At 40.5% G+C, this 21,227-nt stretch overlaps 1 protein-coding gene and 1 pseudogene across 4 annotated transcripts; one reads left to right on the top strand and one right to left on the bottom strand.

Moving 5' to 3' along the window:
• The first annotated feature begins 1,810 nt into the window (after positions 1 to 1,810).
• On the top strand, positions 1,811 to 12,751 carry LOC148845014 (protein IQ-DOMAIN 12-like). Of its 4 annotated transcripts, none has more exons than XM_088954867.1 (7): positions 1,811 to 1,999; positions 8,983 to 9,759; positions 10,354 to 10,494; positions 10,578 to 10,874; positions 11,116 to 11,346; positions 11,509 to 11,649; positions 11,728 to 12,751. In XM_088954867.1, exons 3-7 carry the CDS (start codon positions 10,420 to 10,422, stop codon positions 12,340 to 12,342), a joined length of 1,359 nt encoding a protein of 452 aa, XP_088810993.1. In that variant the 5' UTR covers positions 1,811 to 1,999; positions 8,983 to 9,759; positions 10,354 to 10,419; the 3' UTR covers positions 12,343 to 12,751. The 4 variants fall into 4 exon arrangements, with proteins under 4 accessions (XP_088810993.1, XP_088810995.1, XP_088810994.1 ...); XM_088954869.1 differs by lacking the exon at positions 1,811 to 1,999 and having other exon boundaries at positions 9,363 to 9,504; positions 9,655 to 9,759; XM_088954868.1 differs by lacking the exon at positions 1,811 to 1,999 and having other exon boundaries at positions 9,379 to 9,550; positions 9,655 to 9,759.
• Positions 12,752 to 19,810: 7,059 nt separating this feature from the next.
• Positions 19,811 to 20,986, bottom strand: LOC148845013 (glucan endo-1,3-beta-glucosidase, acidic pseudogene; annotated as a pseudogene).
• Positions 20,987 to 21,227: the final 241 nt, after the last annotated feature.

The raw sequence follows: 21,227 nt of genomic DNA, 5'->3' as shown, positions 1-21,227 counted from the left end.
TCTATGAGAAGGTCAACGGACCTTCTGTGCATCCTTCTCTATCCCCACCCCTTAATCCCCTGTCAGAAGCATTGAACACTCAATAGAATTTTATTGCTAGATGTGTAATCAAGGCGAACGCCAGCTGCCTGAAAAAAGTAAGCACTACTCAGGCCTAGAACATCAAGGGGCGGAGCCAGAGGGGACCGGGGGAGCCTTGGTCCCCCATATGACGTAGAAACCCCACTTATATTATGGATGGTTGGCCCCATCCATGTTTGTTCCCCCACCCCCAGAATATAATAAAATTTGGGCTTTTTGGTTAGCTCCACCTTGATCATGGTTTTTAATATCGGACTGGATCGGATGATTGGACTAGAAAAACCGGATATTTGCAAAAGATATTGATTTGATCAATAAACCACTGACTCAGGTGGTTGATCCATTTTTATTTTTTAATTTTTATTTGATTTTTTTTATTTTTTTTGCCAGAACAGACTGACCATTCAACCCGAGAATCAGATTCCTGACGGATTCGGTCTCTGAGTTGGTTTTAAAAACCTTCATAACTCGTGTTCATGCAACTCTCATTCAAGGAGCCGACTGACTTGCACTTGGGTTAATGAATTAGTAACTGAAACGTAATATATGATGATTGATTAAGAGGAAGTATGCTTTCCTGTCTTCATGGAGGTGTGAAGGCTTTCTCCAGCTGAATAATTGCTTCTTGGCCACCAACTCTCTATTTTTAACACCTGAAGAGTTGGGACAAAGACAGCAGCATGGAATATGCATGTATGGACGACCAACTTTTAGTATTTCTGAGTGAAGTTATCATGGTTTATAATTAGTTCCTTGAATCGGTAGCCTTATTGTCATGGCATTTTGCCAATGAAGAACAATGACAAGGATATTTCCTTTCCCAGAACCATAAACCGGCCAATGGATTACTGGATACTGCTCAAACTTAGAACTTATCCATGTTTTTTTCTTTCACACCAAGACTACACCTTTACAAGGATAAAGAGCTTGAAAAGTTCTTAACAGTATTATTTCAACTTGACAACACAGCATTTGAGAAGTGCTACTCTTCAAAATTCATGTCTATTAGAGTAATATTTCTAAGATCCCCCAACAACAAAAAGAAAGGGGTAAAAAAAAAAAAAAGAAAAAAAAGCTTGTAACACAAGTGTTGAAAAATTTCAGGCATCTGATTTAACTCTATTGGTAAAGAGGGATGTATTGATTGGAAAATATCGATTAAATTTTATATAGCTTGCAAAAGATATTGATGGTAGCATTGATATGGGTTTCTGAAGGAAGAGAGAGAGAGAGAGAGAGAGTTAGCTTTGTTTTTAAACCTTTTATGTTGTTCTACTGTTTTCTAACAGAAGCTGAGTACTATTGTAACTGATGGGTTTTAATATGTTAAGGCTTCTAAAAAAGAAACCCTTTTTTTTTATTCGTGGTTAAATTTACATGTGAAAGATGAAATGAGTATTGAATTGGTAATACAATAATTTGAATAAGGAGATTGAAAATAGTCCAAATTAGAGGAGTTGTGAACGTTAGAAATAGATTTTGGTAATGGGCATGAAAACATATTAAATGATATTGAAAGGGTATAGGGTTAGGCAGGCTGCAGACATGCGGTGGGAACATGTTGTCGTTGTGACAGAGAGTATTTGACGTGGGTAAGAGGTCTCAGAGATTTTTTCTGAAAAGCAGAAGAGAATAATGCGTGTGTATGAGTTGTTAGCAAGGGAATGACAGCTGTTGAAAGGGCCCAAGCCCAGACCTGTCATGACAAGCCCCTCATGTCTCATGTCTCACACAATCACCAAAACCTCTTTCTCTCTATCTCTCTCCTTCTTTACAGTAAGATGAGATACTGTTCAAGGTAAAAGAGGGGTTTGGGTTTGTTCTTGGAAATTTGTGCAGATAAGATGCAGGTCGTACAAGCTTCTCCACATCACTTTCCTTCAGTGTTGTAAGATCAAATCCAGCATCAATTGGCCATGTGAGAAGAGATAAGTCATTCATTTTGTCTGTCTTTTTTTATTTTTTTTCCTTCCTTCTTTTCTTTCTTTAATAAAAAGAAAATTAAAGAGATGTGTTTCATCTTACTGTATGCTTCCACACATCATAGATAACCTAATAATTGCAGCTTTCACAGCCCAACTATGCATCATGGTTCATTTACTTGTTGAAAAACAGATGCATGATGAGAGATTTCTTTTGGCCTTCTTCTTCTGCGCCCTCAAACCCATCCATCTCCCCTTCAACAGTTCAATCCCACCCCATCAAATAAATAAAGCGAAAAAGAAAAAAAAGAACATCCTGTGGAGAAAAAGAAGAATGTTTTGATGTTTGATACTGAATATATGTAACCGCGTGGTTGAAGCATGAGAAATGAATTAATACAAAAAATGTCTAAAGAAAAGACCCAGAAACCAAGAGGAGGGTCACTTGGCATCATTTCCATGGCAGAGACGTGGGATCAAACCTTGGGAATTGCAGGCACTCCATGAGGGGACCTCACGTGCACCTTGCTTTGTCCCCATTTCGTACTACTGTTCAGGTACCAAGATCCAAACAATACAAAGCCATGATCGTGGGGAGTTAACTTAAAAGATAATAATTTGAAGACTGCTCACCTCACTAAACAATAACATTTTGGATTAATCATCTATATCAACTCTATACCTTATTATGTCCTAATTCAATTCTTGAAACTTAAAAAATTGTTAAGCTAAGTACATTATCCCTTCCCTTTTGAATTATACAATATGTATGTATGACTGATAAAAATTGTAGGATCAAGGATCAAGCAGTGGGTTACCTAGCTATCTGGTAGACTATACATATTTTTTTATTTTCGTGGGGATACAACATTGGCAGTCCATCCCCAAGATCCATAACCCCTCAATCTCTGCATGTTGTAGAAATAAGTTAGTTGGTATAAGGAAGTTAATCACCTCCTTGATCTGACTAGATGGTTTAGATGGATTCAACAAGATGTTGTAGAAATTCATTCTTAATTTGGTGGTTTAGATGGATTCAACAATAGAAATGTGAAGGGTCATGGAAGACATGTTTGAATCCTCTACACTTTTGTATTCTTGATATTGGGCCAGAATTCTATAGTTCCCCCTCCCCAGGAAAATCCATTCTCAAACTTGCCCTTCTCATTTAAAATATTAAGTATTTATCCTTTTTCCCTCTTGTGCCTCCATTTTCTCACCTCTCCCCCTATTAAGAGCTCCATCTCTGTAACCGTGGGTCTTTTCGAAGTGCAGTTCGCGAGACCTCCTCCCCATTGTGCCCCTATAATGGATGTATCGGGGTTCTGACTGGTTCAGGGGGTAGAGGAGCCTTAAACAGGCCCCCTGAACCTGTTTCAAAAAAAAAAAAAAAAAAAAAAAAAAAAATATATATATATATATATATATATATATATATAAAACAGTATCAATATTATTCCGGGACCCCTTGCATTCAGAGTTTTTGCTTGCAAGCCTTTTTACTGTAAAAAAAAGCACAATATAAATGGTGAAATTACCTAATGTCACTCCAAAATCATTGTACAGGAAAATATGCACAAATACATCCCCAAAACAAATAACAACCAAAACAAGTTCTTTAAGTTGAAGAACAAAAAAAGTAGATGGACCATTGAAAAGAAAGTGAAAGAAAAGAATCCCAACTCAACTCATACAACTTAAATCTATTGGGAAAAAAACAGGACCTAATGCTGAAACCTTTCTTACTGGGTTATTGTATATCTAAAACTCTCCTTAACTTTTCCTCATTTCTTTTAATTATCTTAAATTTATCCTGACTTTTCAAATTAAACTCTCTAGAAACCCCACTGTCAGAGAATTTTTGTTATCAGAAACTTACCTTCCATTAGGTCACCATAAGTGATCATTAACAAAACTATCTGGCTAGTCTATTAATTATTTTTGAATGACCAAACTAACTCTGATTCTCTCTTAAATAATTGTTTAAAAAAGAAAGCAGGTAATATATATATATATATATATATATATATCTTCTTTTATCCTCCTCCAACCCAAAGGTACAGCATGAGCAGATGAACCACCAAATCACAAATAGAGGGGCAATATAATAAATTTCATCATTGCATAATTCAACTTTCATTTATAGAAAATTCAATGGAGGGGTGGTATAATAAATTTATAAAAGACCATTCCTCCTAACAGGATCTCTGACGAGGAGGGATCTTTGGAGATTTTGAATAGTCAGGATAAGTTAAACAGAAGTGGGCTAATTTATTTGAAAATCATATAAAAATGTGTGCAAGCTGAATAAACCTATTGTCAAGTTTTTCAAGGTGAATTATTTTTTCCCTTATGAATTCCAAAAACAAATTGATTCCTATAACAAAAAATACAAAACATGTTCTTGGTTGCATATGTGGTTTTTATTTTCAAAATTGACCCAAAACTGTGTTCTTGAATTTCTGATTTAAAGAAAATGTTTTTATCAGGTGATTGATGTCTTATATCACAGACCATGTAATCTCTCTACTCCAAATTTTTGTTTTTGTTTTAGAAACTATTATTTTGGTGCATGGATAATTTCAAAAATATTGATTGATTTTTTCTGGAAACAAAATGGTTGAAGAATTTGTTTTAAAATTTCTGCTGATGTAATGAATTTTAACACAAGTAAGAAAAAAACAAAAACATTCCTGTTGTAAAATGGACATCAAAATAGTGATATTGGTCCTGGGTAAGGAATCAATGAAAAATGACTTGACCAGGAATCAAGTGATTGTCACTGGACTAGGAGTCAAAGAAGTAATTAGAGTTTTACAAAGGCAGAGTCAGGATTAGGGAAGGGGGCACTCCATTTGCATGGGTCCACCTTCCGCCAGCTCCCAGTGTATATAAAGGGTGTTTTCAATACTTTGTGGGGGACCATGTCCTCTTAGCTCCTTGGCCCTGCCCCAAGGAATCTATCACTTCACTCAGAGGTCATATGCAGTTGGAGACATTACTATGACTCAGTTCCCTATGCTTGGATGGAGCCAATATAAGGGATTCATAGAGTCAGCTAGGGAGTTGGGAAATTATAGTATAAACCATGGATATATACTTCACTATAGTATATGAAAGCTCTAGTTCATTTAACTTTTGAGATAAGAATAAACTTTTCAGTCCATTTCCTTTAATTACTAGTTTAGTACCCATTTGATAAAGAAGAGGTTATTTACCAATTAACTATAAATAAAACACATACACAAAGAGGAAGAGAATGAATTCAAAGTCTTTGATGGGGGGGAGCGGGGGGGGGGGGGGGGGATGAATTAAGAGGTCTCCCAATCCACAGACAAGAAGGAAATAGGGTATTTTTCTTTAAGTTCTGAAATTTCAGTTGCTTCAGCACCAAGGTCTAGGCGATTGAGCTTGTTTATGCCGGTGAATAAAGAGTTAGATGATTCAAGCTGGAGCTTTCTTCGTAGATCCTTTCCCTAGCTTCTCTTTCAAACCAAACATACATGCTAATTGTCAACTAAACACATTGAATGTATAGGTTTTCCTACCTTTTCCTATCTTTTCTTTCAAACCAAACGTATACATAGTATAATTGTCAATTATACATTGAAATAGTTGATTTTTTGTCTTTTTCTTTTTATTTTTAAAAGTATGCACCATGAAGAACCTTGAGTGAAGAAAGCAATATAGCCACTACATTTAATTCCAAAAGAATACTGTGATTTTGACAATTTTGTTTTCTTACTTATACTGGTTTTATGAATTAAATTTGCACCAACGTCATTTCTTTCTATACAGTATTTTCTGCCCCATTATCTTTTGGTTATAGTAGTGTTCACATGTCATGCACATTAAGAGACTTCAGACAAACTCATTAAGGTCCCATCTGTGAATATCATACCAAACCATTTAGGGTATTATAAGAAAACTTGTTTCAAACCGTTTTAAGACCTTCAACTTTCTGTTTTTCTTCTATTTTCTATTGAATCAAATGCGACATTAAGTTGTATTCACTCGGTATGTTCCTAAATCTTAACTGGGTTAATTTTAGATTCGGGTTTAGCAAAATTCAACACATCAAATTACTTTTAAGAATTACTTCATATAAGGCATTTCTCTCTTTCCTCATTGATCACTTAATTTGTTTTGTGTTGCTTTTATTGTCAATTTCTCTTTGCCTTTGGAAGCAACCTCTCTGTCTGTAGAGGGGCCAGGCTTCATCCATCTGTCCCTCCCCAGACCCCTTATGGACAGGAACCTGTAGCATTGGACTGCACTCTCTGCCTTGACTTCATACAGCATTTTACTTCCAACGTTGTTCTAGTGGCAGTTCCATACCCTATCTTCAAAGGGAAGAAGACATAAAAGGAAAGTAGCCAAAAAAAAAAAAAGGTAGGCTACCCAAGAGAGCCAAACCAAACCAAACCAACCCTAATAGGATCTGGCTCTGAATCACCCGTCCCAATTATATTGAGTTTGGAACCAGTAAAGTCCCGAGCCAATTATATACAGGTTAAAAGTAGAGTTATCAAATATAGTTGAGTCCTAATGCCTTATTTATTTGAGTAAAAAGGATGCTTTAGTTGGTTCTGAGCCTATAAATATGATTTGAGACTGGTTATGCATATGTATTTATCAGTTTAGGATTGGATCTGCCCAAACCCAACCCGTCCATTTGACAGCAAATCTTAGAAGGATTAAATATGTGTTGCCACCAGCAAAATGATCGTTGCTAACTACTTAACTGTCATATTGAACAATTATTAATTTCTTCAATTTGGTATTTTTTTATGTTAAACATGGTTAATTTAATAAATGTGCTGAATTAAGTGATGATAAAGCAGGGAAATCTATATTTTGTCCTCATGTGGGTTGTGATTCAAATTAAGGCAGCTACATAGTGATCATAGAGAAATTATTCTTTCGCCTTTTACTAAAAAAAATGTAATGGATCAATTTCTTCTGGTATAAAGAAGGAATTTGGTGATTCTTACTTTGAAGACTAAGGCAATGATGCAATATTTATCCATAATCTCTTACTTCATTGTGATAAAATGGCTACAATTAGACTATGATGAACCTCCGTTAGCATAAATTTTCGATTTGATTTCATTTTTAAGATCCCAATAGTATTGTTCTTGAATTTGCATCTCATAAACAAAGATTGAGCATTGACTGAAGCTGGTTTAGTTAACCGAGCCTAAGCTATATCTGAAACTTGGGTTCCTTGCTCATTCTGTCCGAGTTAAAGGGGATAGGACTTACCTAGAGAGCAAAGCCAAAAGAGAGTTCACTGATTGTTGTCACAAGGAGACTCTCCAATAGTAGTGGGTCCTGTTCTGCAGATGAACTTTCCCTTGCTAAAGTTCCACTTACAAGCACATCTGCCATTGCAGCAGCCCATGTGGAGTCTTAAAGTTTATTCCTCATCAGCCAATGAGGGTGCCCAATGTGGTAGCCAGAAGGGCTACTGCTCGTCGTGGCCTGATAGCTGAGCCCTAATCCATCCGTAGCTCACTCCTTTCTAGACAAGAAAAATGTCAACTACTGTATAGTAAAAAGAGCAACAAAGGGAAAATGTACAGAGTCTGGACCTAGAAGAGGCTCACGTAGCTTGAAATATTGACAGCTCTTGACTTGATGGAAGCTTTCATCTTCACCTTGTTCTACATCTTCAGTACTCTTCGGTGTTCAAATGAAAATAAATTAAATACCCACGAGGATATATGATTCCAATCTCTTGGTTTGTGTGATTTGATAATCTCCTTCCTGGACCCACTTAAATGATACATGATTCAAGAACACCCTCCTCTTTAAAAAGACAGTCTCAGTCTGCTTTATGTGATAATTAAAGGGTCCATGCTTCCATCTGATTAATCAAGCCAGAAAAGAAAGGAAAAATAAAGGAATGTTTGATACTTCGGTTTGTGATGCGTTAAATATTACAGGGCTCAGGGCTCTGGGCATCAGGACCACCACTGGAGGCCCAGCAAAGAGAATGTCCACACCAAAAATCTGAATGATCTGATTGACTTCTAATTTATTAATTAAATTGTGCTATTTCCTAAGCTTTCCAGGAGCTTTAAAAGTGGAAAACAGAGTGATGCAATTCCGTTTACAGTTGAATTTTGGCAATGTAATTGCTGGTGGGTCATGAATAAAATGAACCAAAAACAACTATGAGATTTGAATCGGATAGAAGTGAATCCATATTAGATCCAGTTATAAAGCTAATGAATTCAGATCGCCCTTAACGTAATGGAACTCTTACTTGAATTTGAACAAACAAAATACCACTTACAGCCCTACCTATAAATATACTAAAAAAGACCCTAATTAGGCGAGCCTCTGGACTGTCCACTTTATACAGATCTTCGGTCCAAATCAGCCTGTTGCTCCACTTTAATTGATGTCTTCCACAAACAAATTCACTACTGAAAATCTGTTCTGACCTCTGAGGCTCTACCATGTGGCAAAGGTGTCGGGCTACCCGATTACCCGCCTATCCAACATACCTTCTACATTCTACAAATCTTGGATTGGTTTTGACAAGCGGATCCATTCATTTGAGACGTACTAGCAAATGGGTCCACCGCCGGACCTGGTTACCAATGAATATTCAAGTATATATATGAGTCTTGAAATTTATAGGAGGTAAAAATGCATATTTATCTTATATTGCTATTTATTTCTAACCCAATACGTATTCAATAAAATTTATATTTTAGAATTATTGTTTTTAGAATAGTGGATTGGTACCGATTATTTGGTGGTTCCTGAAAGTCAAATATACCCGGGTACAGCCGGTAAAACCAGCACCCAACCCGTTTTGAATCAAACCAATTTGCCACGTGGAAACCTCTTTCAGTTTTCTTTATCAAAAGGAGACCCACCAAGACCTGACTCCTAAAATAATTTCATACATAATATTTAACTATTGAATAATTCTTTTTCTCTTGTTCTGCTTTCGGGACTCCAGGATGCTTTGTTCCCACGGCTGCTGGATTTCTCGAAGACATTATGTTCTGTTTCTGAACTCTAAAACCAGGCAGGATAAAAATTTCATACCCCGTTTGGTTTGGTAGAGACTAGAGAGAGAGATCTAAATGCAAAAAGCTATTGATGACAGTGATCTAAAATTCTGAATAGATGGGGCCCGTGGCTGTAGGCATGAGATTGCGTTGATGTGGCTGAATCAAGCTCCAACGTCAACAAAAAATTGACATGTAACATGGAGAGGCACCATTTTCCACGATGGGTCACTTTCACATGCAAGATTTCCTCAGATGTGAAGGGGGCATTACAGTCATTTTGGTGTCAGAATTCAGACTTTCAGAGACACTTGAACATGTCAGTTACAGTTAAGACTTAAAGAGAAGGGAAAGCGAGAGTTGGGGTATAGTAAGAGAGAAGGAGAGCCAGCAAGTTAAAAGGACCCTGTAACAGAGCCATGAGATGAGAAAGTAGCTGCACCCCTCCCTCCATCATTGAAGAGAAATGGGTCTGGCTTTTTCTTGACAGTTCTTGCCTGCAGGCCCACGTTTTTGGTAGCTCAGTTCATCCTGAAAAAGAAGATGAAAAAACTAAATAAATTCAACAAAAGAAAAGGAAACCCACTTTGATTATTATCCACTGATGATTGCTTCAACAGGTACCGGGTGTTTTTCCAGATCAGAAAGAGAAGAATTCTGAATTGAAAATTAGAGTTTTCCGGAAAGTTGGTTCTGTTAACCCATTTCTGCGCAGTTTTTTCCAGGTACACCTATTGGATTCCTCTGAATTCGGGATTTTTGTTACTGGTATTTATGTTTCAGTATCTGTGAATTCTAGGAACCAAGCTGCTTGATGTTGTGATTCTGGTTTAATTTATCGAATTTCAATGCTTATTCGAAATGGGTAAGAGAGCTCCTCGGGTTTTATTCACAGACAACGGCTACAGAGTTTAAGATTTTAGAAGTTCTTCGTAATCCTCATTCAGGATTTCTCTGCTTTAGCAAATGGGTTTGAGAGATTATGAGGAGAAAGATAGGAACTGTGGATTTTAGAAGATGATGTTATAGTCTTAGCATAAACAAAGCTGAGTTTCTTTATGCAAATCATCAAATGGATATTTCTTTCTTTTTACCTTTTTATATTTATTTATTTTTTTCTGGATCTGATTCTCTCCTTTTGGTAGAAATTAGGTTTTTTGTTGACTTGAATGACTCTGTAAAATTGAGTATGGTTTAATTTATGTGAATGAATCGTTTGGTTCTGAATTCTTTTGTATAAAACTGAGGTCTACTTGATAATTGTCAGACAAATTTGGTAGACACCATTACAATATACTTCTTCTGTTTGAATTGGTCAGATCAGTGATGTCTGTTCATCCTTCATATTCTCCTTGCCTCGTATGATGTGATGTGATGGTTCTCCAATGGCAAAGAAGAAGAGCTGGTTTAATCTGGTGAGAAGGCTTTTTATTTCAGAGGCAAAGGCAAAACCAGATAAGGTACATATGTAGTGAATTTCATTGATTGTGCTGCTGTGCTCTTTCGAGCATCTCTATATGTTAATATTTATAACCATCTGCAGAAGGAGAAGAGGTGGAGATGGATGTTTGGACGGTTCAAGGTCAAGCGCCTTCATGTACTTGCAGCTGCATCTCCAACAAAGGAGAGGACACTGAGCGAGGTAGAAGATGAGCAGAACAAACATGCTATGACTGTTGCAATTGCAACAGCGGTTGCTGCTGAGGCTGCCGTAGCTGCGGCTCAGGCTGCTGCTGAGGTTGTCCGTCTCAGGGGGACATCTAAATCATATGCTCTATGCGAAGGGAGAAGCCGAGAATGGGCTGCCATTAAAATTCAAACCGCTTTCCGTGGTTATCTTGTAAGCTTCTTGGGACTCTAGACCAGAGTTAAAGCATCCTCTTTGTCTTGTTTATGGTTTTGGCCCTATGAATTGGCAGTCTCTATCCTACTAATTGCCATTAACTGATAATATTTCTGTACTATTTATGCATCTGTACATTTTGGAACTACAAAGACAAAAGTAATATCTAAGTTAATTTGGTTTTTCCATCTCCACCTATTACATTCTGTCTATGAATTCATATCCACAAGTATTACAGGCAAGGAAAGCACTGAGGGCGCTCAAGGCACTTGTGAAGCTTCAGGCTATTGTTCGAGGTCGAGCTGTGAGACGCCAAGCTATGACTACACTGAAGAGTTTGCAGTCCCTTGTAAAGATCCAATCTCAGGTTCGTGCAAAGAGACTTGGAATAGTGGAGGATAATTGGACGGGTGAAGAGCAAAAAGAGTTGATAGATCCAAACAAGGAATTAGAAGACATGGGAACAAGGGTAAGTGAAGTATTAATCTGTATGCAATTCAAAGAGATGACAATGAACGTTGTTTTGCCTCATTCATTGGGGCATTAGAAGATGCAATGTCAAAGCTACGTTACAAGTTAGATCATCCATGTCTTCTTTATTTTATTTTATTTTTTGTTGCTCAATTTGTAGTTGGGGAAACTCAGATTGGAAAGTCAGAGAAGGTGGGGTGACAGTTTGCTCACAAAGGAAGAAACAAATTCCATGTTCCTAAGCAAGCAAGACGCCATGATCAAGAGAGAACGCATAAAAAGATACTCATACAGCCATCAGGTAAGCCTGCTTCATTTGAATTCCTTTAAATTATTTAGTCCTATGTTGATGTTTTGGGATTGAATTAATATTATTCAGGAGAGGAGGCGAAGAGAATCTGAACCAAATAATGTAGATGGGATGCTCAGCAACTGGTTAGATCATTGGGTGGATACCCAAGCATGGAAGCAGGAACAACTAGAGAATTTTGACCGAATTGCCTATTTAAATGCCATAGACAAAGATGTAGGAGTGGTACATCTTAGACCAAGAGAAATTCAAAAACATGAAGACTTGCTAGGAATGAATTCCCCATTGTCGCTTCCAAGAAGATCATTCCATCAATCAAATCGGAGCTACAACATGGACAATGATCTTTTCTCTGGTTTTTCTGCTCTTCCAAGTTACATGGCTGCAACCGAATCTGCAAAAGCAAAGGTGCGATCGATTAGCACACCAAGGCAGAGGCTGGGAGCTGCTGATGCTTATTCTGATCATGGTTCTCCATCTAAGAGTAGGCATTCCTTTTGTTCTACAAATGGTAGTGATGCAACTTTCATCAATAGAATTTGCAAGCCGAGTGGTTGTCAACAGAGATCCCCACGAATTAGAGGCATTTCAGCTCCAATAAAATCATACCAGACATCTAAAGATCTCAGCCTTGATTCCATATTTTCATTGCAAAACTGGGACCAACACAAAGCTTTTGGCTGACTTCCAACAACCACGTCTGCCAGTTGATTGCTGGGTTGTTTACTAAACCTAACAGTGCAATCCAAAAGCTCCAAGCTGAAGATACTATGTTTTCTTAAAAAATGGATCTTATAGATATCCTAAAGACTTGAGTGAACAGAATCTGTCACCAGTTCAATGGAGATGGAGTTGTGAATATCTTAATATCTGGTGTTCCTAGATGAACATTTGAAGAGTAAATTTAATTTTTGACAGTCTTTCTGTTTGCTTTTTTTTTTCCCTTCTTTTTGGAGGTTGCTTGTGTTCATTTGTTAGTGTAAATTGCAGATTGATGATATTCTTTGCAGAAACTTTGGAGGATGTATCCCTTTTGTGTGCAGGAGGTACGGTTGGTTTTGAATGAAATATCATACCAGTATTCTTAATCCAATAAGTGATATTGTTTCTTTTTTTTTTTCTGAATTTTTTTGGGTGAACATCCAATAAGAGAATTCGTAAGAACATTGTGGCACAAGCAAATGTTATCTCACATGTTCTGCACAAGTGTAAATGCATGGGATGCAAATGGTGCAAGTTCTGGTTTAGTTTTGTTTCAGGTTTGACTTTATTTTATTTGTTTATGAGAAGTAAAATGATGTGGTCCCTACTTCATTTAAAAGAGAATAAAGGCAGGAGGAAGGTTATTTATTTAGGCTCTGTTTGGGAAGAGTGCAAATGCCGGTTCAGTGCATATATGCACTCTGGTTCAGTTTTTCTAGTGTTTGGCAAGAATACATTTGTGCATTTACAATAACAGAAAACACAGTTTTCGAGGCATGTTTGCACCCAAAATAAGAGGGAATTTTATATAAAAAAATCAATGTACATTTGCACTCAAAATTGATCAAATGTTAAAAATTTACTGATGAGGGCAGATTTGGCCCTCTAGTAAAATTGTGACACATGGCACCCTGTGACAACTAGGAAAACACCCAACCAACAAACTTACGAAGTTGGTGACCCACCCGGGCACCTGTCTGGCCGGCCTGGCACGACCTGCTCTCGGCCTGACGGCGCCTGCGCGGCGCACGTGAACTGCGCGTGGCCTAGCGCACGCGAGAACTGCTCGAACTGCGCACGGCTTGCGCGACCTGGCCAACCTGGACCAGCCTAGCGCATGATCCGACCAAGGTGCCAGCTTGACGACCTGATCTAGACACTGACCCGCCGACTGACACAAGCGCCAGCTTGACGACCTGATCTAGACACTGCCCTGCCGACTGACACAGGCGCCGACCTGACGACCTGGCCTAAACACTGACTCGCCGAGTTCGCCCCCAGACAGTTCGCCACCAAGGCAGTTCGTCCCCAGGCAGCACCCCCAGGCAGTTTGTCACCAGGGAGTTTGCCACCAGGCAGTTCGCCCCCAGGCAGTTCGCCACTAAGGCAGTTCGCCCCCAGGCAGTTCGCCACCAAGGCAGTTCGCCCCCAGGCAGTTCGCCACCAGGGAGTTCGTCACCAGGCAGTTCGCCACCAAGGCAGTTCACCACCAAGGCAGTTCGCCACCAGGCAGTTTGCCACCAAGCAGTTAGTTACCAAGCAGTTATCCCCCAGGGAGTTCGCCACCAAGTAGCTCGTCACTAAGGCACGTCACCACCGGGTCGAATAACGAGGTATTTTGCCAAAAAAATTTTACATCACAAAACATTGGTACGTGGCCGAAAACGGTTACATCAATTGGCGCCGTATGTGGGAACCCGCTACAAAAAGCTTAGTTCTCATCCTACCAAAGCTAAGTTCTCATCTTGCCAAAACTAAGTCCTCACTTTTTAGAAATTGAAGCTATCACTTTGTAGTTTACATTTTCTATGAACTCAGAGACTATGCAGGGAGCTAACGGACTAAGTAGCTCTACTAACATTACTTTCAATTCAGATAATGCCACATCAATCCTCTCCGCAAGGTCCCCCCTACAAAGATGAGCTCTTCGTGGCTTCCGCGGGAGTTGGCGGCTAACTGACTACATAGGCGCCCTTACTGGTCGAGCCTTCCAAGGCTCCCGTGTGAGCTGGCAACCTAAAGTTAGTGGTGTTGCCCCCGAAGGTCGAGCCCCTAGTAGCTTCTTGTAGGAGTAGGTGACCGGCATTACGAAGCTGATGCAGGCCAAGCCTACGGGCCACCTCACTACTTAAGACCCGGTTGCCTCTCCGGCATGGGAAAAAGTCAAAAAAGAGTAGACTACGAGTTGCTCCCAAAATCCTACGGGCCACATTACTGCTTAAGACCCGGTCGCCTCTCCGACACGGGCAAAAGTCAAAAAAGAGTAGACTACGAGTCGCTCTCAAAAGCCTACGGGCCACATTACTGCTTAAGACCCGGTCGCCTCTCCGGCACGGGCAAAAGTCAAAAAAGAGTAGACTACGAGTCGCTCCCAAAAGCCTACGGGCCACATTACTGCTTAAGACCCGGTCGCCTCTCCGGCACGGGCAAAAGTAAAAAAAGAGTAGACTACGAGTCACTCCCAAAAGCCTACGGGCCACATTACTGCTTAAGACCCGGTCGCCTCTCCGGCACGGGCAAAAGTCAAAAAAGAGTAGACTACGAGTCGCTCCCAAAAGCCTATGGGCCACATTACTGCTCAAGACCCAGCCGCCTCTTCGGCACGGGCAAAGTCAAAAAAATAATAGACTACGAGTCGCTCCCAAAGCCTACGGGCCATACTAGCAATTGGATCACCACTTACTAGCTCATCGACTTACGGGCCAGAAGAAATCTACTCCCTTCGCTGAGTTACTATCAGCTCGGGAGTGGGGGGCTATTGATGAGGGCAGATTTGGCCCTCTAGTAAAATTGTGACACGTGGCACCCCGTGACAACTAGGAAAACACCCAGCCAACAAACTTACGAAGTTGGTGACCCACCTGGGCACCTGTCTGGCCGGCCTGTCGCGACTTGCGCGGTGTGCGCGAACTGCGTGCGGCCTAGCGCGCGGCCTGCGCGAATACGCACGGCCTGCGCGACTTGGCCGACCTGGACCAGCCTAGCGCATGATCCGACCAAGGTGCCAGCTTGACGACCTAATCTAGACACTGACCCGCCGACTGACACAAGCGCCAGCTTGACGACCTGATCTAGACACTGCCCTGCCAACTGACACAGGCGCCGACCTGACGACCTGGCCTAAACACTGACCCGCCGACTGACGCAGGCACCCCTCTGACAACCCGGCCTAGGCGCCGACCTAGCCGCCTGACACAAGCGCCAGCCTGACGACCTCGAGGAGTTCACCACCGTACCCCGGTTTTGACAGGATTCAACGAGTCTTACCGTTTGGAGGCTTTTCACCCACCTAACCCGCGAGGACTCCAGTATATAAAGACCTCACCCCCCAAAGGGGAGGGGGATGGAAAAGAAAGGGAAGTAACCCTGCTCTTTAGCTCTCTCCTATTATCTTCAAAGCTCTCTAGGATAAGAGTGCTAACTTAAGCATCAGAGAGCCCCCACCAGGAAAGTACCCCCGGGACCTCTGATTTAGTTCTCGCAGGTCCTTCAAACTCCCGCCGCCTACGAAGAGGAGGAAAAGATGCAGTTCTCGGAAGTCCCTCAGCTCCCCCCACCTACAAGGAGGAGGTAGAGATGGAGTTCTCGGAGGTCCCTCAACTCCCGCCACCTACAAGGAGGAGGAAAAGATGGAGTTCTCGGAGGTCCCTTAGCTCCCGCCACCTACAAAGAGGAGGAAAAGATGGAGTTCTCGGAGGTCCCTTAGCTCCCACCACCTACAAAGAGGAGGAAAAGATGGAGTTCTCGGAGGTCTTTCAGCTCCCGCCACCTACAAAGAGGAGGAAAAGATGGAGTTCTCGGAGGTCTTTCAGCTCCCGCCACCTACAAAGAGGAGGAAAAGATGAAGTTCTCGTAGGTCCCTCATCTCCTACAGCCTACAAAGGAAAGAAGACCACCTCATGCTGAGGGTAGTCGGATTGCGCCACACCAGGGAGCTCCAACATTCTCTAAGGCATCGACCGCCTAGTAGGGAGTTCGCTAGGCAGTTCGCCCCCAGGCAGTTCGTCCCCAGGCAGTTCGCCACCAGGGAGTTCACCACCAGGCAATTCGCCCCCAGGCAGTTCGCCACCAAGGCAGTTTGCCCCCAGACAGTTCGCCACCAAGGCAGTTCATCCCCAGGCAGTTCGCCACCAGGCAGCACCCCTAGGCAGTTTGCCACCAAGGCAGTTTGCCCCCAGGCAATTCGCCCCCAGACAGTTCGCCACCAAGGCAGTTCGGCCCCAGGCAGTTCGCCACCAGGCAGTTCGCCACCAAGGCAGTTCACCCCCAGGCAGTTCGCCACCAAGGCAGTTCGCCCCCAGGCAGTTCGCCACCAAGGCAGTTCGCCCCCAGGCAGTTTGCCACCAGGGAGTTCGTCACCAGGCAGTTCGTCACCAGGCAGTTCGCCACCAAGCAGTTAGTTACCAAGCAGTTCTCCCCCAGGGAGTTCGCCACCAAGTAGCTCGTTACTAAGGCACGCCACCACCGGGTCAAATAACGAGGTACTTTGCCAAAAAATTTTTACATCACAAAACATTGGTACGTGGCCGAAAACGGTTACATCATTTACCATGTTAGAAAGGCATATTTATGCCTTGGGATTTGTCTTTGCATCCATTTCTATTAAAACTCGTTTGGCAACAAAGTAAATTTATCACTGTAAAACTAAACTAACTTTTCATTTTTATGGATATTTGCCACCCACTTTTTTTGCTAAAAGTTTGCATTGCCACCAAGTGCAAATGAGATAAAAAATGCAAACTTCCAGCAGGTATAAGTGCAAAAATAGTAAAAAACAAATGGATGCAAAGCTAAACCAGGTGCAGATTTTGTATAGAGTTCATAATTGCACTATTCAATACAAACGGCACCATACAGATATACTTTTGATTCCAATGCTCATGATTTAAGCTACAAACACCTCTGTTTGTTATAGAAATCAAGATCAAATAAAACAAGAATGCAACAATAGAGAAGAAAATAGAGGATTTAAATGACATTTTGTGCCTATGTTCACAGATGAATCCTTGAAAAATGTCACTTTTCTCAATTAAAGATTGCAGCATTGCAGAGAAAGAAAAGATTGCAGCACTAGTAGAAGAGCTAATTCTCTGATAAGTGAATGAGGTTTCCCTATACTTCCCTAATTCAAAAAAAATCAAGAGATAAAATACCGTTATTACCCATTTATGGAATATATATGGTCAAATTTCACATACATTTTTGTTTTTGTTTTTTTTTTTTCAGTCCAATCAAACACTTGTTTTAGAACTTTCTCAAAAGCTCCATAACAACTATTTTTTTTTTTTTTTGTGAGCATAGCATTACCAATCGGATTTGTACCTTGTAACCCAAAAATTTCTTTTTGTCACATACAGATTATCAAATTCTGCTCAATCAGACAAGTGGTGACAAAGCATTTTTTCCCCCAAGCAACTAAAACCAAATTAAGAGGCTAGGGTATTATTGGAACAATAATCACTCATTAACATAATCATTCTACTATGGACACTTTTGTAGTAAACAGAGACAAAAAGATGGGGATGTAATATGATGCTAGAGGTTTTGCAGTTCATTTGATAGCTTTCTAAGATTGAGTCTTCATTTTCATATTTTGTCATATAGTTAATACAATCTTCAGAGTTCAGACTAATGGAACAATAGTTTATGAATTGATATCAGGCTTAGGTAATTGAGAAATAGTAGGAATATTTCTTTTCCCAACCCAACAAACAAATAGGTCAGTTGTTATGTCGGCAAAGTTTTGGGCATGAAAATTTCAAAGGAAGCGGGTTTAGAATCAGCATTTGGAGGATGAAATATTTCTGCTTAGATTGTCAGAGTCGTGGACTCCACTCCACCTCAAGGCCGTGGTTTCCTTTGTTGGGATAACATATCAAGTTATCAACTCGTCGAGCTTGCCTGCCGATTCCACCACAGTGACCTGACGCATGCTGATGGACTCTACCCTCTAAAACCTGCTCCAAATTCCAATGCTTTTAGAACACAGACTCTGACTCCTAGCAGCGGTACCAAGTTTGGTGATTGGTACTAGTTTCAGAGACATTTCTGAAATATCACTCAAACTTAGCCCAAATAACCGTGTAATTCTGTCGATCTCTGTAACTAGGGCCAAACCAAGTTCAGCTTTAGGTTGGATTTTGCTGGCTTCTTATTGAGGGTGCATCTTGGATTGGGCCAACCCGAAACTGCATTCAACTCAAGTTTTTGACAACGTTTCTGTTGTCTAAAAAGTTCTAATGCCGTTTAGTACTACCAATAATTCTGATTTTTGGAAAGAAGTCCAAACATGACCGAAATTGGTTGAGAAGAGGAACTGAAAGACCATACAGTAAATTCCCAATGGGACCCACCCCAACACGGCCACACCCACTTGGTATTCTCAATTTACTTAAGAATTTAGATTTTAGACAAAGGTCTTCAACATGGGCCAGGCTAGACCGGCCAAAGTGGTGCTGAACCAGTCCATTGGAGACACAAAAAATACCTTCATCTTCTTGGAATATTGCACAGGTTAAACCCTGACATTGGACCTGCCTCCCAGCCCTGCGAGAGGTCTCAATTATTTGAAGTTTAAACATTATCTGAACAGAAAACCAGATCACCTTGCTATGTTGAATCTGAATCAAAGGTGAGATCTGTCCACGCTTTTATCAGATTCTTAGGAAACGGTAGTCACAGCTGATGCAAGCTCGTTTAAACTTTAGAGCCTAAACTCATAATTCATCCTCTGTTTAGGAGTTCATTTTTGCTCCTAGAAAGAAGGGAATCCTCCTTTCAACGATGGGTAACAAAAGTAACGCCATCCATGTTTATCATGAAAGGTTTGATTATCTCAAGCACACAGCAACATGGTTCTTTCATCCACCGTGGAAAGGAGCCAAAAATTGTGCTGCTCTTTTCATATTTAAAGGTGCTGCTGCCAAGGATGGGCCGAGGGCAATAAGATAATTTTACTTTGTCCAAGGGTTTCAATGTCCAGCATGAGGATTAAAGAGCTAACTCTTGGTATTATCACAAGAGCAAGGACTCCAACGGTCAAATTAGTCAATTGCATATCAAGGGATTGGATCTTAGACTAGGTCACTCAAGTGCTAAAGAACTTGAGAGTAGAAAAAGCCAAAATAACACAGGGAGTGACACATCCATTTGAGCTCGCCTGGGAGTTGGTTGAGGTTGTTAGCAGTGAACAGCCAGGGTATAGATTTGGATCAGATATGGATTGGGTGTGAGAGTGAAACACATTTGGAAATTATCTCCCCTATGATTTTAAACATAAAAAACAAAAAAAAAAAGAGTTTAATGGAGGGTGTTGATAATTTTCTGTTTGACATATCACTCCAATTATATCTGATTGCATAAACAGCAAGCTACGTGGAGCAGTTCTGGAGATAAGGCCTTCTATATTATGCTTTATATTAAGCATCAACATACATAGAAATAGCAAAGCAGGACCTACCATTAAATTACCATCTAGTGAGGGGATAAACTATGAGGGGCCCTACTGCCCTTAATTTAAGTGTACCCTACCCTTTCTTTAACATGAACATACATCAAAGCTTCAAGCAGGAGTGCAGGACCTACTTAATCAATACCACAGTATTCACATCTCACTCTTATATTAAGTGAAACTTATTTGGTACTTGGGCTGTTTATTTGGAAAGAACAGCCCAAAATGTTTCTCCCTAGCAGGTTCACCCTTCTTGTTCTCATCGAACATTGCAGATAGGTATGTTTCTATGGGCTTTCGAGGCTTTCTTGGAGTGCCTCTTCCAGACTTCACATGTCCAATGAGGTTTTTTGTAGTATTTTCTTGCATTTTCTGAAGTGGAAATAGAGTCACCAGCATTTGGCCAACCAGTTTCTGATACAACCACATCCAACGAGCGCCCACCCACCTTCTCAAGGGCATAATAGAAAGAATCGACCATGGCGTCGAATAGATTCTGGTAATCAACTTGATTCACTGATTGGCAAGTAAAGGCATATTCAGGCTTGATGTCTCTTTGATTATGCAAATATGCGAAGAAGGGGTAGACATTAGCAAGTAAAGGTGCCCGCGTTTGGACCAAGAAGAAGATGATTTCACGCATGCCTGCTGAGAGCACCTGAGGTTTGAAGATAGAGCTAGAAGGAGGGTAGGTATCAGTGAGGTCTCCTGAGTAAACTGCAGTCGATACCTTGATTTGGTCATGGAACCCAGCTGTTTGAACTGCAATGTACATGTTTCTCATGGCAGGGAGGATATATTTGAAATCATTTGGATGGGTGCGGCTGACTTGATTGCCGACAACAACAAACTTGAATTTGATAGAATCTTTTATCTTACTATGTATCGTTTGACCCATTTGGATGCATTGTTTTGATCTTTTGCTACAACTTGAAGTTCATGGTTTGGGACGCCTAGCATGAGCTCAATGCTAGAATCTTTCAGAGCTTCAAGAACAGATTCATTTGGAGCATAAAGTCTCATCTTCTGAATGTTGTTTCTCTTATAGAGATCAATGACTTCATCTGGGTGTGGCAAGTTATTGCCACTCATTCCATAGCAAACGCCAATTGCTTGTGTGCCTGCACTCATATATCCATGGTTGGAACTCCGTTAGTTTATTCATCCAAATTTGAATCAAAGATATTACTCATAAAGACAGAATCAGATTATCGCATGATATTTCCTATTACAAGTTATGGGTTGTGCAGCAAATGTTAAAATTCCTCAAAAAAAAATTGTGGATTTGAATTTCAATCCAAATACAATAAGGTTTTGAGCCTTGGAAGCTGGCCGTCTGATTAGTGATAACAACCAAATGACTTAATGGAGCTCACAACTTATTCAAGTATGTTGATGACACAAATATAAAGGGACA

Source organism: Nelumbo lutea, chromosome 7 (assembly GCF_056320005.1).
Source record: "Nelumbo lutea isolate HS-2025 chromosome 7, American lotus-T2T, whole genome shotgun sequence".
NCBI classification, from domain to species: Eukaryota; Viridiplantae; Streptophyta; class Magnoliopsida; order Proteales; family Nelumbonaceae; genus Nelumbo; species Nelumbo lutea.
Note: the sequence above shows the minus strand (reverse complement) of the source record. Positions and strands in the feature narration are given on the sequence as shown.

Bases quoted from the DNA above. Each gene is read 5' to 3' on its own strand.
- LOC148845014 (XM_088954867.1), top strand. From the start codon at position 10,420: ATGGCAAAGAAGAAGAGCTGGTTTAATCTGGTGAGAAGGCTTTTTATT. The intron at 10,875-11,115 runs GTAAGCTTCTTG...CAAGTATTACAG, and splicing joins CCGCTTTCCGTGGTTATCTT to GCAAGGAAAGCACTGAGGGC. The intron at 11,347-11,508 runs GTAAGTGAAGTA...CTCAATTTGTAG, and splicing joins TAGAAGACATGGGAACAAGG to TTGGGGAAACTCAGATTGGA.